This window comes from Microtus oregoni, unplaced genomic scaffold (assembly GCF_018167655.1).
Source record: "Microtus oregoni isolate MIOR12 unplaced genomic scaffold, Mior012 000012F_ref0000307, whole genome shotgun sequence".
Taxonomy (NCBI): domain Eukaryota; kingdom Metazoa; phylum Chordata; class Mammalia; order Rodentia; family Cricetidae; genus Microtus; species Microtus oregoni.
In genome coordinates this window covers 51,800,733-51,813,659 of record NW_024543071.1, presented here as the reverse complement: position 1 = coordinate 51,813,659, position 12,927 = coordinate 51,800,733, and the positions used below count along the sequence as shown (strand labels likewise).

The following is a 12,927-nucleotide window of genomic DNA, read 5'->3' as shown; positions in this document are numbered from 1 at the left end:
GCAGGTGACCTCAATTTTCAAAAACACAATCCTCAAGTCATCTCCTCCAAGAGGCCTTTCTTATGCTCCTGTCCCCCACTTTGTTACTCATCCTAGCTTATCCTACCACAGTGTGAGTAGGCCAGCTCAGGGCCTGGGTTTCAGAGAACTCCCTGGGTAGGGGCTGATGAGTCATGTGCCTTGTCTGGCCCTCAGTAGAAGCAGGGTGTCAAGACCAAGTCCAAGTCTGGAAAGATGATGCTTCTAAGGAAAAGACCCAGCCTGGTGAGGAACAGTGGGTGTCATGGCCAACTGAGAGAGAAGGGGGTTGAGAGCCACTGTCCTTTGGGATACAGAGAGGAGCTACCACCTCTGGACCGCCTGCAAGAGGTGGTCAGGTGGCAGAATCAATGATGCTCTTTAGGCTCAATGGCTGAAGCAGCAGGGCCTGTCTGGGAGATGGGATTCCATAGGCATAGCACCTGCCAACCCTTCCCTGCCCTGTCCTGTAGGCTTGCTCTGTTCCCCTTCCTGCTCTAGATAAGACAGGTGTGGGGTGTGGCCACCTGCTTCCCAAGAGAACCCAATAAATGAAGAGGAGAAGGGGTGTCCTACCCTTGAAACCCCCACCCTTTGCTTGTTGCCAGGCAACCCTTAAGTCACTATTCCTGGGACCTGTCTTTCTTACTGGTCTTAGAAGCTTGGTGTGGCCTTGGAGGCAACTCCCTACCCACGTATCTTGAACATACAAACACAAATAGCTTTTATTTTGGTGTAAACTCGCTGATGTTCCTTTTTCTTTACAGAATATTTACAAACAGGGACAGGTAGGGGCAGCTTAGCCACCAAATGGGCTGGGAAGTGGGGGCAGTGCTAAGACGCGCCTCAGCGCAGGGAAGACGTCCTGAGGAAGGTCACTGGTCTGGCCCTGGTGCCCTGAAGGGCCAGGCAGTTCCAAGCAGGTCCAGAATCAGACTAGGACGTGAAGTGAGCTTCAGGCCAGGTCAGTAGTGGGCGAGCCCAGCTGCCTGGAGGCCAGGAGCAGGCGGGTGGCGGCACTCTCGGACTCTGCCAGCAGGCGCTGGTTGTTGTGCCTGAGGCTCCGCACCTCCTCCTCCAGGGCTGCCCTGTCTGCCTTCTCCTAGGGTGACAAACAGCAGTGAGAACCCCCTGCTGGGGCAGCCCTGTGTTTCAATGTCCAGCCCAGACCCTCTCCTCACCTTCTGTAGGTCCTCCTGGAGCTTCTTGAGCATGGACTCCAGGTGAGAGACCTTTTCAGACAGGCTCCCGGGTTCTGGCCTGAGGACATGGGGTCAGAGTTCAGCAGAAGCAGCTTGGAGCCAGCACCACAGGCTGCTTCCTAGACAACCCTGATGGACAACAAACCCAGCTATGCCTTCCGAGACTTAGGTATAACAATGGACTCCAGTGGACAGGCAGGGAAGGGGGACTCTCCCCGCCTCCACAGACACACACACACACACACACACACACACACACACACACACGGGTGCCGACGTGAGGGTAGAAGCCTTACTCAGAGTCACACTTTGGAACTCCTTTGGGGTCTCCGCTCTCTGGGACGGGTTGTCCTATGGGAGAGAGAGACTGCCTGTGGGCAGGTCTGAAAGGGAGAAAGAGCCCCCCTTGGGACCTCTCCCTGTGTCCTAGCGGCTCACCCTCGCGGGACAGTGACTCCAGAATTGTGTTGCAAGTGGAAGCGATCTCCGAGATGGACTGCCACTCATCCTCCAGGGTCTCACTGCCAGCTTCCGACATAACTGCCAGTCAAAGGAGCAAGTTCAGAGGGAGGCCTAGAACTGGCACCTTCTCCTGTCCTGTTCCCTGGCTCCAGACTCACTTTTGCTGATGGAGTTTCGCAGAGACAAGGTTCTTGGCAGGATGGAGGCCCTCAGTTCCGGGGTTGAGTCCCTGGGGTCCTCATGGCTACTGGGGCTGCCTGACTGATCCTGGGGTTAAAAGTGAATGGCAAGGCTCTAACACCCTACATCATCTCTACATCACTACAGTTAATCTTCAGAGCCTCGTTTCTGCTTACCTGGGAGAGGGGTGTCTCTCTGCCAGTACCAGGTGCTGAAGGGTTGGCAGTGGTGACAAGGAGGAGGTCTGGGGTGGTGTTGGGCAGGACTGGAGCCTCATCTGACAGGGAGCTAAGGAGGGAAAGGGTGGCTCAGAACTGAGAACCCCTTTCCTAGAGCTGTGACTCCAGGTGCTAAAAGGCTGGCCAGAGAGGGGGAGCCCAGAGGGTGTACCTGCGGGGTGACAGGGAGTTGTGGCTGTGTAGGAACTCCGTTCTCTCTTCAGTCAGGTCCCCAGGCCCCGGAGGGCCACTGCTGTCTTGCAGGCAAAAATGCAGCAGCTGCTTTGTGGGGGGCAGCAGGACCACCTTCACGGTCTCTTCCTGTACTGGCTCTGGGGCCCCACGGCGGCTGGGTTCCTTCAGGGACAGCGTGTACAGCTCCGAAAAGCTCCTGGAGGATGAATGGGAGCACCATGAGGGAGCAGCCCCACCCCAGCTACTGCCAGCGGCTTCCAAAAGGAAGAGAGCCCCATTGCATCCCTACCAGCGTTTGTCTGCAGTGGAGCACTGTCCAGACCTAGGTGAACATCACTGCTCTGCCCCATGTACCCTGGGCAGGTCACCCTACCAATTTACTGTCAAATGCACATAACAGTACTAATTTTTTTATAGGCTAAGAGTTTAGACAATGTAAGAGAAGCTGATTAGTATCCACAGTGCACTGTGGTGTTCCTCACATCCTCTTTGGGACATGAGCACACACACACATACACACACACACACACACACACACACAAAGCAGGTCTCCAACAGCACTGTCTGGAACCAAAACAAGTCCGTGTTTTTCTCTTCTCTCTCCTTTCTTTTATTAGCACGCACACCAGTTTTTGAAGCTCTTATCAGTTAAGAATAGTTTTTAGATGTCTTAATTTGCATTTGTGTGTATATATATGGGGGCAGGCACATGTGAACAGAGATTGGAAAGGGTATGGGACTCCTGAAGCTGGAGTTACAGGCTGTTGTGAACCACCATGCCACCAACTCGGGTCCCCTGCAAGAGCAGCCAGTGTTCTCATCAGCTGAGCCACCTCTCTAGACTTAGTGTTTCAGATGTTTAACTGAACAACATGACAATTTTGTGACCTGTAAAAATTACAGTCTGAAGCTGGGTGGGGGTTGGGGTATAGTGCACACCTTTAACCCCAGCACCTGGAGACAGAGGCAGGTGGATCTCTGTGAGTTTGAGGCCAGCCTGGTCTACATAGTGAGTTCAAGGACAGCCAGGACACAGAGAAACTGTTTCAAAAAAGCCAAAACCAAACCAAATGAATGTAAACAAAAAATTAGTTTGGACTTAATGTATTTCCACTTGGAATTTTTTAACCTTATCTTGGGTTTACCAGCAGTAAACTTTTTACAAGAAAAAGAGCATCTATACAAAGTCCCGAAATTTCAGTTTCCATGGCTTCAGTGAAGCTCAGCCACACATTCATTTTGCACAAGAGTTAGTAACTGTGGCAGAGACCAGGTAGCTCCAAAAGCCTAAAAATATTATCTGGGGCTTTATGGGAAAAGTTTGCCTATACTGGGTTTAGAATAGTAAGGGACAAATTAGTGTGCACATGCGGCGGGGGAGCTAATGTCTTGAAATGACAGAAGAAGCTATTTGATCTGCAGAGCAGGGAAAGCATGGGCTTAATCTGTTGCAGTCTAGATGAGTAAAGTATGATTCAGAGAGACCAAGAGTCGTGGAATCTTGAGAGCATGACCGATGATGCTGACACCGGAGACACAGAAGGGGTCAGCTGCCGAGTCCTCCCACCTCCCCACATCCCGGGTGCCCTGACCTTCGCGGCCGGCCGCTCTCGTCTGGGGGCAGGACGGTGACGCAGACCTTGGGCGCAGAGCGCAGCATCTGGGCAGCAGCTTCTGGACCCAGCTTGGGCAGCGTCTGGCCACACACTCGGAGCAGGCGTGCGCCAGGCCGAAGCCCCGTGGTCTCCGCGAACGTGAAGCGTTCCACGTGTGTGATAAAGCCCTCTGCATCCACTTCAAAGCCCAGGCGACCTTGGCCGTCTCTGGGGAGGGCCAGTTCTCTGGTCTCACAGCCGCGGCTCACCACCTGAGGGGAGGGGCTGGGTGAGAGCGACCCTTGGGGGCGTGGTTTCCCAGATCCTGTCCCCTTGGCCCCGCCCCTGGGTCATTTTATTTCTCACGGTGAGCCTGTGGCGCCTTAGCGACCCACGTGATAGCTGTTTCCCGGGCTCGGCGATTAGAAGACGCCTCTAGAATTCTCCCCTCCCCGCGCCCGTCTCAGACTGGGCGAACGCGGTTTTCAGTAAGCTACACCCCCGACGCGAATCCAGACCCCGGGGGGCTCGTGCCCTATTCCTGAAGTTTATGGACCCGGACCCAGCGGCCTCAGTTTCCCCCTAGAGCTCACCTGCAGACGTGCCACAACTTCGCCCACCGCTTGCCCCGGGGCCCCGTCGAGCCGCAGCGTGATCGCCTCCCCTCGCCCGTGGTACAGATCAAGTTGGTGCTCCGAGAAAGTCCAAGCCAACACGTCGCGACAGGCACAGTTGAAGACAACGCGACCGTCGCGAGGTGTCACCAGCACCAGCGTCTCTGCTGAGATGCCCAACAAGCAAGGCACCTCGGCGCCTTCTGGGCTGCCCGTTTCAGCTCCCGCCGAGACCCGCGCCCCAGGAGCAGCTCGCACGCCCCACATTAGGGCGCCCGCCGCCTGCAGTTCAGCGCCGGGGCCCCGAGGGGTTGCCCGGCGCCTGACGCCCAGAGAGGGCAGGCCGAACCGCGAAGCCGAGTCCAGCGATGTAGTGGTCACTTCATTGGTGGCCAGGTCCTGCAGGTACTGTTGGCGTGTGCGTGTAGCCATGGCATGGAACTGGCGTGCATGGCCGGCCGCTTGCTCACCATTGAGTGCCTTGGCCAACAGAAAGGCTCGGAAATCGGCGTTGGCTGCGAAGGGGCCTCCCCCGCGTGGCAGTGCTGGCCCAAAAGCAGGAGTGTCCTGGGTACGGCTCACAGCCACCCTGTATGGAGGAAAGCTGTCGTGAGGAAACGAGAGGCAAGGACACACAAGAATTGGTGCCCATGGGAGACCTGAGACCACCCTGGCACCCACCTGTACGAAGTGTGCGGGGTGCAGGGTGCATGCGCACGCACCACTAAGAAGATGTGCTGGAAGTGCGAGCGAATAGTTGTGGGACAGAAGGGTTTGCTACCCGGCTCCTGGAACACGATGGTCACAATGTCATTGCCGATATGACGCTTCCTCAGGAGCTGGAGGTTAAAGATAGGGAATGTGAGATGGGCTTTGTGTCCCCCAAACCCCTCATTTAGGCACGACAAAGCCTGGGCACCAGTAGTTCCTCACCTGCCCTTGGTAAAGGCCTGAGAAAGGTATTTGGGAAGGTGGTACAGCCAGAGGGGAGGGTTGTTGGGGGTCAGCAGAGCTCATGCCAAGGTTCTGATATTGCCAATCAAGTAGCACCCTCCATGGCTTCCAAAGGTTTGGGCCTGTCCCAACCCCTCACACCTGTTGCTGGTTATTAGGCGTGTAAGGCAGCATCGTGGACACATGGAACATGATCTCATGGTCTTGGTAGGTGGTGTAGAGCGAGTGTGTGCCCGTGGAATCCGCTGCAGCCAGACAATCGGGGACACAAAGAGAACATGGGGAGTGTGGGTGACTTCAACGGGTCAGGTCTTCCTTGCCTGAACTTATTTCTCTTTATGCGCCAGCAGCGTATGCCCAGGCAATGCGGTCCAAGGGCCTCATCCTTGGTGAATTCCCTCCCCTCTCCCATAGGCTACAGCTCCACACCAGGACACGGAGGGGGGGGGGTGTCAGGCTAGGGATGCTGAGACAGAACGAACCCAGAAGTGAGAAGTGGTCTTAGAGTGAGGGAAACCAAGCTAGTGTCCTGGGATTAACTCAGACAGCGGGGTTCCCAGCCCAATTCCCACCCTCAGCCCCAGTCCCTGGCAACACAGACTGAAGGATGCGGATAAAGCTCCGCCCCAGAATCTGCAGTCCCCTCCCCGGGGGGCCTCACTTTTGGTATCCAGCTGGGCCCGGTAGCTCTCAAATCCTTTGAGGCGCACCACGTCCCCCAGCAGGGTGAGGAACTGCGTGAAGGCGGGTCCTGCCTCCTCGTTGTTGTACATCTCTTCCTCAGAGCCCTGGCCGGCCCGGCAGTACAGGATGCCCACCTTGCGCTGGAAGCTCAGCTGGGGGGGGGGGGGCGGGGGACATGGACAACAGAAGACAAAGGCTTCAATATTCTGCCAGCCCCGCCCCTGCTATGCTGGAGAGAACAGTTCACAGCTGGACTGGGGGCTGGGCTGCCTTGGTCAGAACGCTGAGCCATTTGTGCGTCGTTGCCTATCAAACCTGTGCCTCTTCTTATGCCCAGGAGGGCAGGGGAGGTCACAGTTAGGGGAGGGAAAGGAGGATTACTTTTCCAGTGATAAAAGAGATGGCTCCCAGAAAGGACACATTGTCCTCCTCAACTAAAGGCTAACTCCAACACAGCCTTACCTCAGCCCTTTGAGGTTTTGAGTCATTTCTGTCCCCTTCCTGTATCTACTTATTTTTTCTTATCTTTTTGATATAGTATTGTACATAGCCCAGGCTGTACTTGAACTCATGATATAGCTAAGGTTGGCCTTGAACTCCTGAAACTCCTGTGTGCACCTCCTAAATTCTAGAATTATAGTCATGTGCCTGGGTTTTTTTGTTTGTTTGAAACAATCTTGCTATGTAGCCAGGCTGGCTTTGAATTCACTGCAATCCTCCTGCCTCAGCTGCCTAACACTGGGATTACAGGCACATACCACCACGACTGGTCTTTCTGCACCCTGTCTTCTCCCAGTGTCTTCCAGTTGTACACAGCTATGCCCTACCGACCCCACTGATGTAATCTCACCTCCCACTCCCTAGCTCTCGCCTCCCTCCTTCATAGCTACCCTCTCTGGTTGAGGGTTTCCCTAGCATGCCTGAGGTCAAGGCTTCTGTCCCCTAACAGAGGTGGGGGAGCAAACAGTAAAAGCCACCACACCCAAACTCCTCCTATAGGCCACAGACATGGCCTCATCCTGGCCCCCTCCTGGCACCGCTGGCCCTGGTGTTTTGAGGGGATGACAAGAACCTCACCTTGCTTGAAACTCTCCCCCTATGTTTCTCTTCATATTTTGTCCCCCCTCCCTGCTTCCAGCTCAGATCCTTGTCCCAAACCCCACACTGGCTCACTAGCTGCCAGGTGCCTTTCCAATATCTTTTTCTTTTTGAGACAGAGTTTCTCTACACAGCCCTGAGTGTCCTGGAACTCATTATGGAGACCAGGCTGTCCTTGTGCCTCGGCTACCTGAGTGCTAGGACTAAGGGCATGCACCACTATGCCTTGTGCTTTCCAGCATCTTAACCCCTCAACTGTGGCTCCTCTGTCCTCTGCCCTTTCATACTCCTCCAGGGTCCCTGGGCCCACAAACACAACTCCCAGGGCCCAAGAAGCGGGGGCTCTCAACCTTCCCCACTCTAGACTGTCACCTCCTTATCACCTGTACCACCATGACTATGTCTACCCTGAACAACTGGAGCTTTGGGCCTGTTCGCTCTCCAACTAGATCCTATGTTGCAGCCAGAGAGCCACTGAGCCACTGAGATCAGTTCTGAATCCCTCCGTGGCTCCCAATATCTACACGACCCAAAAGGAAAATAAATAAATAAAGCCTCCCCCACGCTGGTTCTGCAAGCCCTCCACCCACACGCGATATCCTGTGACACGCATCAGCCCTCTAAGACATCACCCTTAGACCCCTCTGCTCAGAAAGCTTTGCCAATCCTGCCTGCCCAGCAAACACAGGCTCATGCTGGCCTGAGAGCTTGTTTTTACAGTGTGAAACTCTGGCTACTGTCAGCCCCATCTGTGTGTCCCTGCCCTCTTGCCCATACTCAGGGACAGCACCCCATCTGGCCCTGTGTCTGCATCCGGTCTAGAGCCTGACACTGTCAAGGTGTGAAATGCATTTGTTCAGCGACCACTGGAAGAAACAGCAGAGAAGAGTCAGGGCCCCCGGGCAGCTTTCAGCACAGGGTAGAGGCTTTCCGAGCAGCCTCAGTGTCCTGAAGTGGAACAGGAAGTTCTGGGAAGGTGTGAGCCTCCCATATGGGGAGACCAAGCAGGGGCTACAAACTGGCCAGGAATGATGGGGGAACTGCAGAGTGGCGGGCTCAGTCCGCTGGGGGCCTTCTAGTACCTGAAAATCACCTTAGGTCTTAATGTAGAGGCTGAGTTAGGAGGCCAGGGTTGCAGCCCCAGGTTCTGCATTTCGAACAAGCTCTGGCTGCTTGACAAGCCCTTCTAGATCAAGTAAAGCTCAGATGACCTCTGACCCTTCTCTCTGAAATGCCGGAGGTGGATCACCCCTCATGAGGTCAGTGCCCAGGTCAGGGTTAGGGAGCAGGGAGCTTGTCAGGCTCAGACCCTGGGATGCTGAGCCCTTCTTCCTCCCCGGAACTCACCACTTGTTCATCTAGAGTAAGCAGCGTCCGGGGCACCTTGGGAGAAGCTGAGCTCAGTCGCAGGCAGGTAGGGCTCAGCCGGGGAGCCACATGTTCCAGAAGCTTCTTCGGGGATAGACCCCTCGGGGGACCGGGTGGCAGTGCGTCCTCTGAGATGGTGCCACGGAGGGTCCGGAGCTGAGGATGGGTTGTAGAGACATTCAGTTTCTGTGCAGGCTGTAGAGGAGGGACCCACCTCCTGAGCCTGTAACCCCAGCCCACCTGCGTGGTCCGCACGATGACCCGGTAGCTGTATAGGGTGCCCCCTCCGCTGCTCTCTTTCTCCTCCCGTCGCAGGCTCACTGCTACAGGACCCAGCGCCTCATCCAGCCCAAAGAAGTTCTGGTGTTCTAGGGTGGGGGTGATGGGTCAAATCCACAGCCCTCTCCCTTCTTGGCCACGCCCACCACAGAAGTACCACCCTGGGCGTCCTCTCACCAAGTGCAGAACCTGAGAGAACCCGCCCCCTTTTGCTGCGGCACCTTGTCCCAGGCCCTGGGAAGAAAGGCCTAAGTGCTCCCGGGTTTAAAGGCTGCACTAGCTCCACCATTGCTCAAATTCTTTCAGGACACTGATGCTTCTTTTCCCCATAATGGCGAGAACAAGGTTTCGTCTAATAGGTATGGGGTAGGAAATCGCTCGCTGGCCTGGAGGTTATGAAGATGAACTAGATGGAAGGGACACTACCTGACTTCAGGGGTGACACCAGAGCTCGGCCTTAAAGAGGTTGAGCCTTAAGAGCTCACTTCAGCGCCTGCTCCTTTGTACAGTCGGGGACTTTTCAGGGAAAGGACAGCCCGTGAGCCTCCTGCTGTATGCTCTGGAGACCACAGGGACCTCTGCCCCAGACCCTCTCCTGCTTCTCCCAGGCTCGCCTGCCCTTACCTTTGCCATAGAAGTACTTGCGGTAGTAGCCAGCACCCAGATCTGCATGCTCCAGGCTGTAAGCTGTGGTTCGGGTCTGTGGTTCCTCCAGGACCGACACAGCCGCATTAGGTAGAGCAGGGGGCACAGGTGGTGACACTGGTCCACCCAGTCCTAGCTCACCCTCACCGCCAAGCTCGCTCACAAAGCCAGGTGCCTCAAGCAGTAGATCTGAGGTGGCAGTCTGGTCTTCAGCTGAGGCCAGGGTCCCAGACCGGGCCTCTGTATGGCTTCCTGTCCCCCGAGGTCGTGGCGCCCAGTCAAAGAGCAAGCTCTGCACATCGTAGTGAGCAAACCACCGGGGCTCCAGCACAGGTGGGAAGGTGGGCTCTGGCTCCTCAGCTGGCAACCCCAGAAGTGCTAATGGGTCAGTGAAGAGCCGAGTAGGGGTTGCAGCAGGGCGGCTGGCATCCTCGTGGCTGTGGGCACGGGCACGGGGGCTAGTTGGTGTAGACGGCCGGACTTTGCCGGCATCACTGCCGCTGCGCAGGAGTGGGCCCCTAGTCGGCCTTGGCTCAAAGGTGTGTGGCGTCAGTGGAGGCCGGGAGGGTTGGCGCAGCTTACGGGCAAAGAGGTCATCTGTAGGTGCAGGGGCCATGCCCCGCCGAGGACTCCCCACTCCGCTGGCCCACATGGGCATGCTCTGTGGGCCTGACTCTCTGAGGGCCGGGCCACATTGGTGGGCACAGGTCCTTGGTGCCCAGCCAGAAGGCTGAGATTTCAGTGGTTCCTGCCCTGACGGAGGAGAGGGCTGCTCAGATGGGCCTGGGGAGAAAACAGGAACTCAGGCCCCCGGCCCAGTCGTCCACCACCCCAGTTGGCTTCCGGCCTCCTCCGGGACCATCAAAGCTGCTTCCGCTTTCCTGGCCACTTCCTTGTCTGCCTGAGGCGGAGGTTTCCAGCCCCCTCCCAGGCTTAGCAGTGGACAGGGTTTAGAACTGAGCTTTGCCGCTGTTGGTCTCAATGCCTGGGCAGCAGAGGGGGTGCCAGGGCCTCCCAGTTTCCACCTGTACACCTTAGGCCTAGGTCCACAGTCAAAGCCACCAAATTCTGGACAGTTTCCACAGGGACGGAAATCAGCACAGCCACTGGTGTCTGGGTCTTGCCCGCTTGACAAAGGGAGGACGTCCTGTCCCCAGAGACCTTCCTCCCTGGTGCCTCCCACTTCCTCCAGGGTCCCCAATGAGCGGAGCACCCAAAGGCTGGTCTCAATGCCCTGGTTCCCGTAGCCTCAATACCTCAAGGACATAGGGGCTCCTGGGGCAGCTGCATGTCAGAGGCAGTGGCAAGCTTCCTTCAACACAGGAAGTGGCCCCAACTCAGCCCAGCCCCCTGCTTGGCCCCTATATCCTGAGGAAGGTGCTATGGTCACAACAGTTCAGTCATGGGACCTAAGACACCCAGGTCTAAAGACAGGACTAGTACTAATCTCTTGCAGGTTCCTACGCCCATGCTGGGGCAAGAGAGGGACTAATGCCGGCAGAACCCCGTGGATGTCTGTCTACCTGGCCTCACAGGGACAGGGAGGTCTGAACCCAGTGGGGCAGAAGGTCAAAATGAGGCCTGGTTACGAAGAAGAGCTTGCCTTAATTAGTTCCTCGTTCAGAGTAGAATTTGAACCTGGTCTGCAAATCCCTAGCAGTGTTCTCAACCTTCCCAACACTGGGGCCCTTTAATATAGTCCCTCATGTTGTGGTGACCTCAACTATAAAATTTTCATTGCTACTTTGTAACTATAATTTTGCTACTGTTATGAATCATAAATATGATACGCAACCCCTGTTGAAAGAATCATTTGACCCTTGAAGGGATCGTGACCCACAGGTTGAGAACTACTACTCTCCGGCAGACTGGCACCTGCCTAGTCTCCCTGTAGGCGTAGGCGGAAGGCAGGTTTGTGAGGGGTGTTGAGGTCTCAGGTTCAAGGTCTCACAGGATGTACGGCTGGTGGCTGAGACACACAAGGCCCCAGAGACCTGTTAAGTGCGGAAATGTGGTGGAGGCAGACTAGGCAGGTGCAAAAGGTGTGAGAACAGAGAGGTGCTCTCCGGGTGACTAGGGATGGAGTCGACAGCTGGGGCAGGGGCATGAGAACTCTCACTGCGGGTGTGGGCAGTGTTGGTGAGTTTTCATACGTCATCCAGTGACATCAAGTGGGGTGAGTCCCAAGGGGATGGGGAGCCCCTCTAGGGTGGACCACTCAGCTGGGTCTCTAGACCTTCTCCTCCTCCTCAGGGGCTTCCTGACTTGGTTTCCCCTAGGACAAGCACTGCTGCTGTTTTCTGTGAAGACTGCTGGGGCACTGAGGGGGTGAAGTCAGGCAGCTACATCTGTGTGTCTATGCAGCCCCAGCTCCACTGGCCAAGCTGTGGGCACGTGCAGGCTTGGACTTGGGCTACAGCAGAGAGAGGGAACTCCAGGGAGGGTCTGTGAAGGCTCATCTCCATAAGGGCTGAGCTCTGAGACTGTGCAGCCCAGCCCATGAGCAGCCTCTTGTTCTGGCCCTGCCTTAAGGGGTGTACTTGGGCTCTGCCCCCCATCCCACATCTTCACACAAGGTCCATTGAGGCCAGGACATTCCTTGCAGCCTGTGTCACTGAGGGGGGAAAGGGGGCGCCCCGCCCCCACAGATCCGGAAGGCCTGGCTGCCCCAGGAGGCGGCGCTGGATGTTTCCCAGCACATCTGGAGGTCATGACCCCCTTTCTGTTGCCAGGGAGCGTTACAGATGTTTCCTCACAGGACAGACCCAGTATTGCAAGGCTGGGAAAGAGGTCACACTGGGAAAAGGGGAGCTCCAGAAGAGGGGGAGTCCCAGAATAGGGGGAACCCCAAACATACACAGCAGCAGGAGCAGTTGCCAGAGCTGTTGGGAGCCGTCCTGAGCCAATGAATCCACTCAGCAGCTCGGGAGTGGGAGCTGCCAGCAGGAGAGAACACAGACACTGAGCGTGCTGACTGGAGCAGGAGGTTGGGGGTGTCCGCAGTGAAAGCAAAAAGCAGTCCCGTCCCTCCCCACACTCCACGGGTCCACGTCCAAGTCACTTTGTTGGGTATCCAGTTCTAACCTGGTGCCTCCCGTTCCCTGATCCCGCCAGTACCTCTTTGGCTCCCGCTGGCTGCTGCAGCCTTCCGCACCAGGGTCCCACCGCCTGCTCTCTCACCGCTCCCTGCCGGCCGCGCCGCCGCTCCGCCTGGGGGCGGGGCCTGAATGGGGCGGTGCGTGGCGGGGGTTGGGGAGGAGGGCGGGACTACCCGGGAGATGTCCAAGGCGGGAAGCACAGCGGGTGGGGACCTCTGGCAGAGATCTAAGCGGCCCTGGAGGGTCTGCCGCCCAGAGCGTTGTCCCAGCCTCCCCAGATAACCTTCTAACTCTCCAGTCTGAGCCCAGTCCACATC

General features: G+C 56.5%; 1 protein-coding gene across 1 annotated transcript; it reads right to left on the bottom strand.

The window, feature by feature from the left end:
- Positions 1–734: 734 nt before the first annotated feature.
- On the bottom strand, positions 735–12,704 carry Sipa1 (signal-induced proliferation-associated 1). The gene is made up of 16 exons (XM_041662023.1): positions 12,630–12,704; positions 9,492–10,295; positions 8,829–8,956; positions 8,568–8,744; positions 6,100–6,274; positions 5,580–5,683; positions 5,166–5,323; positions 4,464–5,073; positions 3,868–4,142; positions 2,253–2,471; positions 2,039–2,150; positions 1,841–1,949; positions 1,659–1,760; positions 1,517–1,571; positions 1,200–1,278; positions 735–1,120 (listed from the first exon to the last, which is right to left on the bottom strand). The coding sequence occupies exons 2-16, from the start codon at positions 10,168–10,170 to the stop codon at positions 974–976; spliced, it is 3,129 nt and encodes a 1,042-aa protein (XP_041517957.1). The 5' UTR covers positions 10,171–10,295; positions 12,630–12,704; the 3' UTR covers positions 735–973.
- Between the last annotated feature and the right edge of the window lie 223 nt (positions 12,705–12,927).

Bases quoted from the DNA above. Each gene is read 5' to 3' on its own strand.
- Sipa1 (XM_041662023.1), bottom strand. From the start codon at position 10,170: ATGCCCATGTGGGCCAGCGGAGTGGGGAGTCCTCGGCGGGGCATGGCC. The intron at 4,143-4,463 runs GTGAGCTCTAGG...CCCTCCCCTCAG, and splicing joins AAGTTGTGGCACGTCTGCAG to GTGGTGAGCCGCGGCTGTGA. The intron at 2,151-2,252 runs GTACACCCTCTG...TTCCCTCCTTAG, and splicing joins AACTCCCTGTCACCCCGCAG to CTCCCTGTCAGATGAGGCTC.